The sequence below is a fragment of the Sceloporus undulatus genome, chromosome 3 (genome assembly GCF_019175285.1).
Source record: "Sceloporus undulatus isolate JIND9_A2432 ecotype Alabama chromosome 3, SceUnd_v1.1, whole genome shotgun sequence".
Classification (NCBI taxonomy): Eukaryota; Metazoa; Chordata; class Lepidosauria; order Squamata; family Phrynosomatidae; genus Sceloporus; species Sceloporus undulatus.
Genome location: NC_056524.1, coordinates 170,169,175 through 170,183,687, shown reverse-complemented (window position 1 = coordinate 170,183,687; position 14,513 = coordinate 170,169,175). Strand labels below are relative to the sequence as shown.

The 14,513-nt window shown below is 38.9% G+C and overlaps 1 protein-coding gene across 1 annotated transcript; it reads right to left on the bottom strand.

Moving 5' to 3' along the window:
* Positions 1–579: 579 nt before the first annotated feature.
* LOC121926535 (core histone macro-H2A.2) lies at positions 580–14,005 on the bottom strand. The gene is given in 11 exon segments (XM_042459578.1): positions 580–1,664; positions 2,113–2,287; positions 2,994–3,027; positions 3,029–3,073; positions 4,536–4,590; positions 4,592–4,637; positions 4,640–4,649; positions 7,488–7,598; positions 9,368–9,565; positions 10,450–10,556; positions 12,637–14,005. Coding segments are annotated over 11 exon segments (1,119 nt in total). The 5' UTR covers positions 12,809–14,005; the 3' UTR covers positions 580–1,498.
* Between the last annotated feature and the right edge of the window lie 508 nt (positions 14,006–14,513).

Sequence of the window (14,513 nt, the reverse complement as noted above, 5' to 3'; positions counted from 1 at the left end):
TGGCAAAATCCATTTTTTGTGGGGTAGCAGTGAGTGTGGGTGGCAGGGGGGTGAATGCCTTTGCGTCCATTAGAGTGTTGATATTGTCCAGAGAGGCCCTTCTCTCTGTCCTACCACCCTATCAGGCTTGTTTGCTGGTAAAGAAGCGAAGACTCTTCTCAATAGCTGCTCCCACACTTTGAAATTTCCTCCCTAGAGAAGCTAGGACGGTCCCATTCCTGCTCTCCTTTTGGTGGCAGGTAAAAACATTTTTGCTCCAATGGGATTTTTCACGTTGATGAGGGTTGGGCTTTAAAATGCTGAGTGATTCAGATTTTTAAGGTTTGTATATCATTTTAATTACATTTTACTATTTTAATGTTTTTAACTTTATAAATCAATTGTTTTAAAAAGGTTTTTGTATTGTTTTTAATTTCTTTGACTTAAAGTTGCTACTAGTCACCCCGAGTCCCTGTATCAGGAGCAAGGTGGAATAATAAAAAACAAAAGCAAACACAAAAGCACACACTCTAGTCTTCTGGTTACCTAATCCCAATATAAAGAACTAAATTTTACTTTAAAAAAAAACTTCACAGAGCATGCTGTGAAAGAGAATTACTTTTATGCATATGCTTAAACCACTCAGCTATTTTTTTTCTTTTGGAAAAAATATGTCAAACACACTGCACAAATATGCTGCAACAACAATGCTCAGGTGTTTTTGGTACACCCTTAATCATCCTCTTTCTTTTACAAAAAATAATGTCCAATTCTCTGGTCTAGTACATACAGTTTTTGAGTTGCAAAACTTAATTCTGTGAATGCGGATATCTCCCAGTGGCAGGCACCAAAGGCTTTACATTGCTAAGACAGAACCATCCTGCACTTCCAAAAGATCTCTCTGCCTTTAAACTTGCATCTGAAGTTGCTTTCCCATTTTAATATCAGAAGTGAAAACAAGCTCAAGCTTAAAGTTTTAAAAAAGCATTATGCCATTTTTTTTTATAAAAACAAAAGATGAAATATTCTCAGCAATTACAGATCATTCTGGGGGTAAAACAGTAAAGCACCAAGTGAGTTTGCTTTGAAATTCCTTTCTCCAACATGGAATGTAGACACAACATAAGGTTTTCTAACTACAGGGGAGGGAAGCAAACAATTCACATTTTTTTCTCAACCACTGTTTGTATTGAATTGTTTGCTACTCTAAAGATTAATCTTTACAAAGGTCTAAACTAAAATAACTTGAGACATATTAAAATGTAGAGAGCTGGCAACATAACCTCTTGGGATCATACAAAATGGTAGGGGGTATCTAAAGCATGGTATAATTGCAGATCAAACTCTCCCAAACAATTTCCCCATTGTTTTTCCATAACAAAAGCCCTCCACCCATCACAGAACTTCAAAGCTACTCACATACTCCGTCCTCACAATATTTTAAAAATAAAACCCAATTCTAATTCTCATTCCTACTCATATTCATGTTGAAAAATAAAATTTCATTTGGCTTTTGTTGCTACTTTGCATCTAGCTTTGCCATCTCTTGCACATAGATGCCAATGCTCTCACTGTCAAAAAGCAGGAAGTATATGTTCTTCAAGGAGGAAGGGCTGGAGTCATCAAAATGAGAAGAAATGGCTTTGAGAGTCACCTGGGCTGCAGTCTGTTTTGGAAAGCAATTTCTAGACAGAAGGTAAAGAGATCAGTATTAAAGTATGAAAGTAAAATGTTGGCATAAAAAGTCCTGAGTTAAATGCTTTGTTTTTGTGATGCTAAACGCATTTAGTTTGTAACTGAATGGACAATAAAATGTTAAGAAGTACCTTAACATTTCACCTAGAATACTAAAATCCCCATACAGTTCAGAAAATGCCTATGCAAACCTCTTACTATAATTTTAATAGCTGAATGAAATAGAAAGCTCAGATAATTTAAAAAACAGTTTAACTATTAAAAAAGTTTCACCCACCAGAGCTGTAAGAGGTGCAGGAGCTCTGACAGGGAAAAAATAACATGCAGGCAGCTTTACAAATGACTATTGTTGGATGGGTCAAAAATAGATCAATACCGTCATAATTTAAGCTTTATTGACAACTTAAATGGAAGGATTGAATGGGAAAAAATGAATACCTGCCACTTGGGAAAGGTGGGAAAGCCACAGATTTCAATTTTTTGTCTTCGGCAGCAGTTAAACAGTTCTTTATAGTCTCCTCCAGTTGTTCTTCACATTTGTCTGACCCCCACTGTGGGATGTGACAATGAATGACGAATTTTGCTGCTAGGCCAGTGGACTGACTGAGAGCAGCTGAAAGGGAAAAAAAGGAGAAAAGGACCAGAAAATGAGACTCTATTGTCTTGAACAGAGGTTTACCTTTTTTGCTTTTCCTGGCTGTGAAAAAAGGCTCATCTCCTTCCCTCTTCCTGCTGGATGGGAAGCAAACCAGTTGGGATGCTCCTACTCAAAGATGCTCAGAGGACCTTTAAAAGCAGTTGTGCCAATGCAAGCACTTCACTCCTCTGGGTTTTCAGGCTTTAGAAGGGCAGCTTACTGCTTTGGTTAAAGTCTTCTCTTATTTTGAAGGTGGTAGGAATGCCACAGAACTGCTAGGATGATCCTTGCCCAACTCTTTAGCTTCAAAGTTAAAAGTAAAAGTGATCTCTTTTGACCTGCTAAAGAGTGGCCCACGCTTGTCATGTAAGTGAAATTATAAAAGTCGAGTTGTTTTTGTGTTTTTCAAACAAACAAAAAAAAAACTTTCCTTATGACACATATTTTTTCCTATCACACTGTAGTAGTCACAGACATTCAAGCAGTATGTGGAATTTATTTATATTATGCAATATTATATGTCTTCTCAGCAGTAGGTCTGGGGGCAGAGGGGTGTCAAATACACTAAAACAAATTATAACATGTAACAATTTATGTTTTGTATTCCTGTTTGCTCTCAATACTGGGGACCAGAAGCAGCTCACAACAAAAATGATTAATAAACTACAGTAACAAAAGTTACCTCTGTAAACTTCGAGTCCTTGTGTTTTACGGAGATTCCTTTAATGTTTCTAAGACTTCTTTACCTCCGCTTTTTCCATGCTTTTGCTGAAAAATATTATATGTAAAGCAAGATATGCTTTATTACAAGGCTGGGTGGGCTTTCACTTAAAAATACTAATTTTTTAAAGACAATGGCGGGATAAGACGCCAATTTTGGGGCGGTCTGGCCCCGCCCTTTCCCCGGAGTATCGGTGCTCAGCGGTTACACCGGCACCGTGAGGCCCCGATCCCGCTTTTCGGGCTGTGGGAAGCGCAAAAGGCGCTTTCCCCGCAGCCAGAAAGGGGTTGTCCCTGGGGCTTCAAGCCCCAAGACACACCGCGGCTAGGTGGGTGAGCAGAGAAAGGGCCGCTTGCCCTTTCTGTTTAGTCCGATGGGCGCAGCCTTCGACAGCTGCGCCAGCGGACTAAACCGAGGAGCTCCAAAAAGAAGCTCCTTCCTGCTCCGGTCCAGGCGCACTAAGCGCCCGGGCGCGGAGCTACACGTCTGGCCGCGCCGCCGTCTAGAGGCGGCGCGGCCATGACGTACTCACGGCGGCGCTGCGGAAGGGCCGCACCGTTAGTGCGTGTTCCCACGCACTAGGGTTAGGGGGTTTCGTAACCCAGTGCGTGCGAACACACGCACTAAACTGCCGGTATGTAACCGCCAATGTAGTGTCACAAGAAACCAGCCTTGTGGCCCCTTACTATCGCTATGGTTGTTTCTGGACACTGAAACTTTCTTGAACTTTAGACACCATAATCAACATCAGCAATTTACAGGTTGGAGACAGTGGACTCCTTACACTCCAAGAGCTTTCTATAGGACAAGCCCCCTTAAAAGAAGCACATCTTAGATTGTATGGTATTAATTATGCTTTGTCTGACAGATCGGAGGGGTTGTGGGGGAAAAAAGTCTCTAGAATATACATCGATTCATTGTCCCAGGTTCTCCAATTTAGAATGAGGTTGCTTTCCTGCATAAGCAAACAACAACGTAAAAAACAGTTTTTGAGAAACTCCCTAATTCTGTCAATCTTTGATACAACAATACAGATTTACCCATATAAGCAATTAATTTCTATACTAGGTGTTGCCTTGAGTTATCAAGGGCATGGAAATAGTCAAGGGTTATCAATTAGAAGGTCGTCAGATAAGACTCCGTTGCTGCCTTAGCAGATCCTATGGGATTCTAGGTTCTAATTTTGTGAGTATATTAGCTTTCTTTCAGAGAGCTCTGATGTCACAAAAACATAAAATCCCAGATTCCATTGCATTTACCATGACACTAAAGAGGTGTCAAACTGATTATTTCTACAGTGTGGATGCAGCCTTTGATAGCTTAATGGGATGCACAAGAGCAGATTGGTCTGAAATAGAGAAAATGGGAAATCGACATAAATTACCACTATGTAACATGCATATACAGCTTTCCACAACTATTCATTTTATTTCTCTCGAGACTTGAAGACTAATATCAATAGATCTCTTAGGAAATTAGTTATCAATGGGCAAGTATCCCCACTTCCTAAAAGAAAGTCTTACCTACTTCCTCCTTGAGGTCTATTTCACCATAGTTGATGCACGCCTTCTACTTTCATAGAACCAATATGGCTGATGTCACTCGTGTCAGAGAGAGCTGCAAGTTGCCAATGCAGCAGGGAAGAAGAAATACAAAAAGGAGCCGAATAGAAAATTAATCATTCCAGCATTTTTGATTCAAGGCCAGGCAGAGATCTACGAAAACTACAACCCAATGCATGAAAAAGTTAACAGTCTCCCTCACTGTATATCCTGAACATTGTATTGCCTCTGAAAAATTGATACTTTGCTTCAGCTATCAGACTCTTGCCTCTGAAGGCCTATTCTCATTAATTGTCTTTTAAAAAATTCATAATTTATTAAGTTAAACATTTCAAAACCACCATAATAATAATAAATAATAATAATAATAATATAATAATAATAATAATAATATATTTTTATTTATAGACCGCTATTCTGCAATGATCATGCGGTGTACAGTAAAAATTGTAATATAATACAAAATACAAGGGACATTTAAAGGAGGGAAGTCTCGCCTTCAGGCAGTCCCTGATGTTGCTGGGTCTGCCTGATCGCTCCCTCTGAGGCCAAGATGACAGTTGAGGCTGGAGGGCCTCTTCCTTCAGGCATCCCTGATGTTGCTGGTCTGCCTGATCGCTCCCTCTGAACCTTAGTCTCTGGAGCCATATTCTCTGGCAGGGAATCCTTAGGGTAATTATGCATTGTGTGAAATAATCCTCCCAGCGCTTCATAAATAAAGGTTAATAATAATAAGAATATTCGGAAGCTATTGCCTTTCAGTGTCATTATGTGATTTCTAGACTTCTAAATCTGTTGGTTGCTCTGTGTAATTACAGTGTGAAGTGGGGTGAAAAGTGTTTCAAATAAAACATGGTTAGAGAAGAAAAAGTTTCTCCCTGCACTCTGGAGGTAGAAAAAGTATGGCCCACATGTGGCCCTTGGACACCTAAGTGCAGCTCCAGAAGCCCCCCAATCTTGACTTTTTTTCCTTTTTTTAATTAAAAAAAGTTCAGGCTGATTTTGGAGTGCTTTTTTTTGGCCTCACACCACCCCATATTTGCCTAAACCACAGTAATTTGTTTCCTCTGACCTCTAAAGCACCACAAACCTTGCCTAAATACAAAAGAAATTTTTTAAATTGGCTGAAAATGGCAACCAAAAGTGATGTAGCATCATTTTGGCAGACTAAAGCATGCCAGTGCAGAGCACCAGACAGGTGCAGGATGGAAAAATAGCCACCACCTCTGCATAGCTGCTCACCCATATTAAAAAACAAATAAATCTCAGGTAATCTCACCTAACATAAATTATCTTTTTTCCTACTCAAAAAACCCCTGTGTTGTCCTTTCCCCCCCTCAAACTAAAAAGAAACAAAAGCTTTCACCTTTCCTTTCAGGGATGGTGGTCTAATTCCAAATAACTTTCTGTACCCTTTTCTACTGTTACAATATACTCTGACATGAAGCAATCAAAATGATATACTGCATCTGAAAAATGCCTGAACAGAGATTTATATAAATACAATATGATTCTGATATCTTTAATTTTCAGTCTTTTTCCAAACAATTCTGCAAGCTGAGATGTCAACAAAGTTCACGGGTAACGCATTGGAAATAAATGACATTATCTGTAACCAAGGGTATTATGGCCACAGCCATCTCTTTTACAAAATAATGTAAAAACATGCTGGTCACATGATCACAGATGTTGTTGTCAAAGATGGCTCTTTGGCTTAATAATGCAGATGAGCACCACCTCCTACAGTCAGATATGACTAGAGAATCTGGTCAAGGGAAAACCTTTACCTTTATTTTTCTATGCAAGGAATAAAATTTGCTTGCTACTTTGGGAGGACACACTTTAAAGTGTCATTTTGGATAGTCATCATGCAAGGAACTAGAAAACTAGAAAACTAAAAAGGCAAAACAATAAGTTACTATATTTTTTCTTCTCTCTCTCTCTCTCTTTTAGAATTATTGTTAGGCGGTTGAGAATGTGGCTTCCCAGTGTCACCTAGTGGGCTGAATGAGGAACTGAAACTGGATCTCCAGAGTCATAGTCCAGTGCTCAAACAACTGCACTATGCTGGCTCTCCATTTTTAGATAGTAACATGCTATTTTTATGGGCTTCATAATGAGTAATGTAACAAATTCCTTTTAATAAGCAACTTTCCAATCTCTTGTCAGTTATCTCTTGTCCCATGAACCCTTTCCCATAAGCACATAAACAAAGTGTAAGATGTTTGTTCCAGTGCAATCTCTCTGTACTCTGGAGGTAGAGTACAGGGAAACTGCATTGAGTACAGGGAGAATGAACAGTGTAAAATCACCTTCAGACCAAACTACTAAAGCAGAGAAAGCTTACTGCTTTTTACAGTTGCCAAGTTGCTATCAGGTTGCTAGGAACTCACCTTCAAATTAAGAATACAGGAAGCTCACTTTTCAGACACACTTTATAAATACAGTATGATGACCATATGGTCTCTTTTCCTCTTATGAATCCTGTCTCATTCATCATTCTAGTATCCTTTATAGTCAGCCAACATACAGAAAGTATGTAGGTCTATTAGGTTAAGTGTATTAAGAGGTTTAATAGCAATAACCCAAATTATGGCACAAACATGGCATTGGACTTCAACCTTCAGTGTCATAAAAGAAAAGTTGAAGAGAAAGCTGAAATCTAATCAGTTAAGAAATGTATAAGGTAAAATATATCACTCTCAAGTTGTTATCCACAGAGGCAATTTTCTGATGAAATCAATTCTAAAAAAACAACACTACTATTATTTTAAATAACTTATTTAGGTAAAATAAGAGTTCCTGACTTTTGATGAATTTCTCACTAAAACACTGCAAGTCTAGACATTGTGTGGAGTAATTTTGACCCTTCTTTTGTTCTCTGAATCACTACCTTCTGTCCTGGAACAAGGCTCTTTGAGGAGAGTACAGTGAACCCATCTCCAGGTCCATCATCAGCTGATGAATTTGATGCTCCTTCTTTTTCATTCTCCTTCTGTTTGTTCTGTTGGAAATGAACAGGAACGTTCAGGGTGGGAAGCTAACAGCAGTATTTCAGATGATCAAATATACATACACACAACAGGTTCTTTAGAGGCTTCACACAAATGATACTTGACCATAATAAACTCATGGGTGACCCCATTTTTTATAAATGAGAATTTTCTGCAAACACATGAAGGGGGCAATATTCTGAGCTATTCTGTTACATTACATCTTGTTTGGATTAATGTAATACTCTGTGTGGGGTTGCTTTTGAAAACTGTTCAGAAACTGTTTTGAAACTGTAGTAGGTTCAAAATGCTACAGCCAGGCTGCTGGCTGGTACTGATTACAGGGATCATGTGTTGAAATGTCACTGACTGCCAGTTTGTTTCTGGACACAGTTCGAAAGTGCTGGTTTTGACCTTTAAAGCACTATATACCTTAGATCCAGACTATCTGAGAGAGGATATCTTCTAATACAAGTCAGTGACAGATTTAATGTCCAGAGAGGAGGCCTTTCTCTCCATCCCACCATCTTCACAAGCATGTTGGATGAAGACGAGAAAAGAGGACCTGTGGCTGCAGAAAACCCTCCCTGCTCTCTTTCCAGCAACAGGCAAAGACCTTTGCACTATAAATTATATAACAGTAGTATGGATGAAGTGGTGTGCCGTGTTTTTATTTTATTTTTTGTCTGTTAATGGTAATAATGTTTTAAATGTGTTTTGTTTTAATCATAGTTTAAATATATTGTTATGTAATTATTTTTTTACTTTTGTAAAATGTGATTTTAATTTAATCTTGTTTTCCACTTCTGGAAGCTGCCTTAGATCCCATTCTGAGAGAAAGGTCAGATATAAATACACACAATCAATCAGTCAAGGGTGTTGTGTGCGACATTCAGCAAGGTTCCTTTCACAAGTTATTTAATATATGTAATAACCTGCTAAGGGGTGTGACTTTCTGCAAGGTTCCTTTCACAAATTATTTAATATCTATAATTAATTGCTAATGGGTGTCATCAGATGATTTGGAGTATGATGTCACTTGTGTGCTGATGATGCCATTTCATTCCATCTGAATAAGGCTAAACATTGTGAAGTGCTGAAGTCAGTGGTAGGATGGATGAACAACAAAAAACAGAAATGAAATCCTGATAAGATGATTCTGAGAGCAGGAGGTTTCAGACAGCCTGTTCTAGATGTAATAGCAGTCCTCTGAGAGAACAATGATATTTTCAAGTACCCTTTGATTCAAAGTTACCACTGGAGGCTCAAAATGATCTCAATGGCAAAGATTACTTATGGCTAGTGGTGTGCCAGCTACTGACTTTCTTGGACCATGATAACCTGGCATTATTTGTGTGTTTAATCTATATCCTGCCTTTCTTGCAATATCCAAAGAGGCTCACAACATAGCTAAAAGCAGTAAGAAAAATAAGAAGATTAAAAAAACAATGAAATAGTTTATGCTATTAAAAAGCACAAACACAATAGTTTAAAAACAATTAAAATACAACAATGAAAATAAAAGTTTGCCACTATCCATTAAAAGACTACAGAAATTCATGCTCTGATAACTTCTTTCTCGAGTGGAAGGAACAGCCTTGAGAGTCTGTTAATAATGAACATTATCTAGAAAGGTTCAATGAACAAATCAATACTTGGTAATATCTGAAATTAACCTGACCACACAGAAAGGTGATCATCAGGAAAAGGTGAGACCCATCCCAAGAAGAACTCTTTGCTTTCCTGACAGGCAGAACAGCATAGTGCAAGTCCTGCTTACCTTTTTGGGAGTCCGGGCTTTGGAAGCCTTTGCTTTCTTTCCAGTCTTCTTGGTCCCCAAAGATTTTCTCCCTCTCTTCTCTGGAGAAGGTGAAAGGATAGTATCAGATTTGCTCTTGGTGCCTCGTTTTTTGGCAAGAAGCTCTGGGTGAATTCTGGGCAGAACTCCTCCACTTGCAATGGTCACTCCTTTTAGCAACTGCAGAAAAAGAGAGCATATAGAGATAGATAGTATATGAATATACGTTTTCTTGAGATTCTTCATTCAGTTTAACTGAATGTATTTGTTGCCTTTACAAACAATTTGCCATACAAAAGAGAACCCTGTACAGTATGTGTTGTCCGAAACACTTTGCAGGATGAATGGGAATAGGAATGGGATCAATTTTTTTTTAAATGAAGTTTTTTTTCTTATTTTTCCATATACTACAAAACTTATAACTGTAATGCTCTTCAAAGTAATGGGGGAAGACACTTGACATGACAAAGAAGCATCTATTTAGAAGTTGTTCCCACTGAGATCAATGGAGCTTACTCCCAGGTAAATGGGTATAGGTCAGATTATTTGAGTGCAGTTAGTAACATACTATTAGTATAGCTGGCAATACTACCCACCCTAGATTTGTGGTGATGGGGAAAATGCACTGTGTCTCACAACTGGATATTGGTTAATGAAAATGTACTATTTAAATTCAAAGAACTGATTGCAAGGCATGTAGGGCAGATTGATAGTTTTTTTTTTTACATATTTGTACCAAGTGTCACAATGCTCAGAAATTATCTGCTCAATTTCCCTCCCCAGGAAACCTAAACATTCTTTGAATGCCCTTATTAAGTGGAAAACAACCTACAATGAGCAAGGGCTACTTGCAAGCAATAGCATGTTTGGCAAATTTAGGGGAACAAGAACAAAAAACGTAAAATGATTTACAAGTCTTCTCTGAACTTAGGAATTGCAACATTTTATTTGTAGTTTCTTTGAACAACCCCTTTGGTTACCACAACAAGCGTCCCTTTGCTGAATAACAGAAGAAAGCAGAAACCCCAACAAAGACATCTTCAGCAGTCACTAGGAAAGCATACCTGATTTAACTCCTCATCATTGGCAACTGCAAGAAGGATGTGTCTTGGGGCAATTCTTCCTTTTTTGTTGTCCCTTGCAGCATTACCAGCTAATTCCAATATTTCTGCTACAAATACATTGGGATACACCTCAGTTATAAGAAATATAACAAACAATTTCAGTATGAAATCTCCATTATCAATTGTCTGATCTGCCCCCAAATTTGACCAGTAACATCAGAGGATTATTTATGCTTTCAGTGAAGATACTCTTGTAGCACGGTTGAGATGAGCTGCAATCCCAGGCACAAATATCTGCAAGAGATGCCCAATAAAGAGCAGACTCTGGTCGCTCCAGCCATGTTCGAACTGTGACCATGGCGATTGCATAGCCTGCTTCCAAAGCATGCTGTCACTGCAGTTCCAAGCCACCCGCTGCCAAGAGCCACTTTATCTCTGTTTCTTTTTGGTCTGGCTTTTAGGACCCAGATCAGCTGCCTTAGACCCAAACTGTTACTACTGCAATAAACACCCAAAATATACAAATCTAGTAACTGAACTGTTTTGATGTCTAAATAATGGTTTCACAAAGTGTGTCAGTTCACTGAAGGCCCCCACCGCTTTGGGGTCATGCTTTATGTAAACTCCATGCCCCTAATGTGTCCAGAAGCCACTTTATTTGGCTGTACGTTTTGGGCCTACGCTCTGCTACACTCAATGGTACTTGCTTCTGACTGGTATGGATAGGGTTGCATTACAAGTTTTATTGATTATATAGGTTATGCTCGTTTATTGAAGTCTTAATTAACAGATGTCTTCCTGTTTCACTGTACTTATTTTCTGTTTTTCAAATTACTGTCTAATCCCTCTGGCTCTCAATACATCTTGAACATATTATTAAAAACAAAAATTAACAACACGAAAAGCATTCTTAATTTAAAACAGTACAATAACAACAATTCTATAGCAGCAACCAATAGAAATAAACAAAGCAAACAGAAACAGGCTGACCAGGCAATTCCCCAAAACACCCTCTAAACTTTAGCAAACTTTCTAAAAGCTATCAGCAAGTGGCCAGGTAAGTTTTCTTAGTTAAAAGGTATTAATTGCAGAGGTTGCCTTAGGGTAGCCATAAGCTGGACATGAATTGAAGGCACACAACAACATAGCAGGTTTTTCCACAGTTTGAATATCTATCTTGCTTCTGTGAGTCCAGAAAAATAGGTTACACACAATAGGCTATGGGTTCCTTAAGCACATTCACCCCAAGGCATATCTTTTCATGGAAACCAAAGCATAAGTATCCATATGAATATGTCCCACCAGGAGCCCTGGTGGCGCAGTGGTTAAATGCCTGTACTGCAGCCATTCACTCGAAACCAGAAGGTTGCGAGTTCAAGACCAGCAAAAGGGCCCAAGCTCGACTCAGGCTTGCATCCTTCTGAGGTCGTTAAAATGAGTACCCAGACTGTTGGGGGCAAATTAGCTTACTTGCTAATTAGCATACTTGCTGTTCACCGCTATGATCTTTGGAATAGCGGTATATAAATAAAACAAATTATTAATTATTATTATTATCACTGTGGAAAAAATAGATTGATCGTGCAGGTGGAGCGTACAAATGTTTACTTTTAGTGTATGATTTGGTTCCCATTAACAAATGTATACACTATGGGGGATGGCATGAAAACCCTTTGTTTGCTTCTATACTTCATTATGTGTAAAAATTACGAATTTAGCTCACGTTTGGGCTGTACATTTTTTTAAAAAAATGTTTTTACATGTTTAACTCCTTTCAGTTCTTCATAGCCCAAAATGAAAAATCCAACCTACAGATGGAAAAATCAGGATTTGATCACTTCTACAACCTAGCAACATCATCACTTTTATTTGAGGACTTATAACCTGTCTTTCTGGAGTTCCCACATTGACTGAGAGATTGGATTTGATGACCCTTCCAGCTGTATAATTCTGTGATAAATAGCACCCATTCAGGCTTAGCAAGAACACACACACACACCTCTAGGACAAAGCAGAACAGATTAGATTATCGGCACTATTCCTACTTCTATGCTGAAAATTTGAATTCAGCAATACTGGACCAGCAGATGATTTAAGTCTATTTGTTATCAGTGTAAAGCTTGGCTATCAGATATGCTGCGCATGCTAGCCATACCACCCACCATTTTATTTGCAACATGTTCTTACCTGCTAGATATTCTATGACAGCTGCCATATAGACAGGAGCACCCACTCCTATCCGATATTTGTATGTTCCTTTCTTCAAGTATCGCATCATTCTTCCCACTGGAAAAATAACGCCTGCTCTGCTGGAGCGTGACATTTTGGACATTTTTTTCTTTCCACCTCTGGCCGACATGTTGTCGTCTTGTGTTTTTCAATCTTCTTGCAGATGATCCTTATTTATTTGTCCCAAAGCAAAACCTAGAGAGAGTGAAAACAGTGACCGATGTTGAGCATAGAATGTAACAGGCATTCTGAATGCAGTAAAAATTAGGAATCAAAATATGTCACTGGTAAATTAGTTCATAAATCACTGTATTAATCCCTTTCTGTTCTAACAACCAATCATAATCCCTGAACAGAATCTCTTATTTCTGAGGCTGATCAAAAGCACAGAACTCCTCTTTTCTGCAGGTACAGCTTTGGCATGAAGAAACATGTAAAATCACACTTGCTAAAACTGTGTCTACTACATAGCTATTTATCTGTCTGCATATCTTGTAGCCCAATTTTCTTTCAAGGCTGGGACAACAGGTGGTTTGAAACATATTGAAGTGACTAATAAACAACCTAAATTATAAGTAACGTTATACATTAATGTGAAACAGCTATTAAAACATCACCTTAATAAATATGTGCAAACATTACAGCCAGGATCCTATATTCCAGTGATGGTGAACCTTTTACAGACTGAGTGCCCAAACTGCAACGCAGACCCCACTTATTTATTGCAAAGTGCCACGTCTCCCTGGCTTTCTAGTAAGAAACTCTGGCAAACTCTGTGCTAGGGAGACAGCATGTGGCTCTGAGTGCCACCTCTGGCACGCATGCCATAGGTTCGCCACCACTGCTATATTCATATGAGGAGTTCCACACTCCTCCCACTATTCCCAGCATCTGCCATGTACAATACTTCCTGCCCTCTATCAAGTCTTTGGGCATCTGAGAAGGTAATGTCAGCTCTTTTCTCTCTTTAGCAGAACTGCAGTTGAGTGCTGCCTGAGTATACCACAACCATACCTTCCCAACAAATAGCCATAGCAGTCTGCCCTGACAACTGGAAGCTGATGGGGTGTCCCTGTGAATATTATACAAAGAGGTACTGACTGTGCATTATGCAAAGAGGTATTGCATACTTTCTGCATAATGTTTCAAAGAATGGACATTCATGTGTGCTGTCACCAACAGGATTCCAGCTTAGAAGTCCAGCACATCTATTTAGACCCAGTTAATTAATAACATCTGTCTGAATGAAAACATCTTTCCTTGCTGGTGAAAGGAAAAGGAGTAAGCTGGCCTAATCTCCCTGGGAAGGACATGATCTAGGAGTGACCACTGGAATTTCCTCTCCCATATTTACAACCAAACGTATTTCTGAAGGTGACAAGACTGAAAACAATACTTCTTGCAGATCTTAACACCCAGGCAGGCTCACTTGGGGAGGTATGGTCCTTCAGATAGCCTGGATCTGAACTACTGTATATAGAAATGTATAGGTCATAGCATTTTGGACTCTGCCCAGAAATGGGCTGATAGAGCTGTTATAACAGAGGCTACAAGAGGCAGCTACTGGGACTATAAAAGCTCCATACTTCTTTTCCTTATACCATAAAAGCAGAAGATCCAGAGACTTTAAAAACCCATATGCTATTTTAAAAAAAAGCCTGATTCTTCTCCTTGGCTTTGACCAGCATCCCTCCACATATGAATCTGTTCCTGATTGGGGATACGTGGATTTCAGAACTGTGATCTGGCTATGGAGATTTACTTGGGTAACATATACCTGATAAAATACAAATAGCCAATTGCTCACAAGTCTATTGTATCACTGTAACACATTT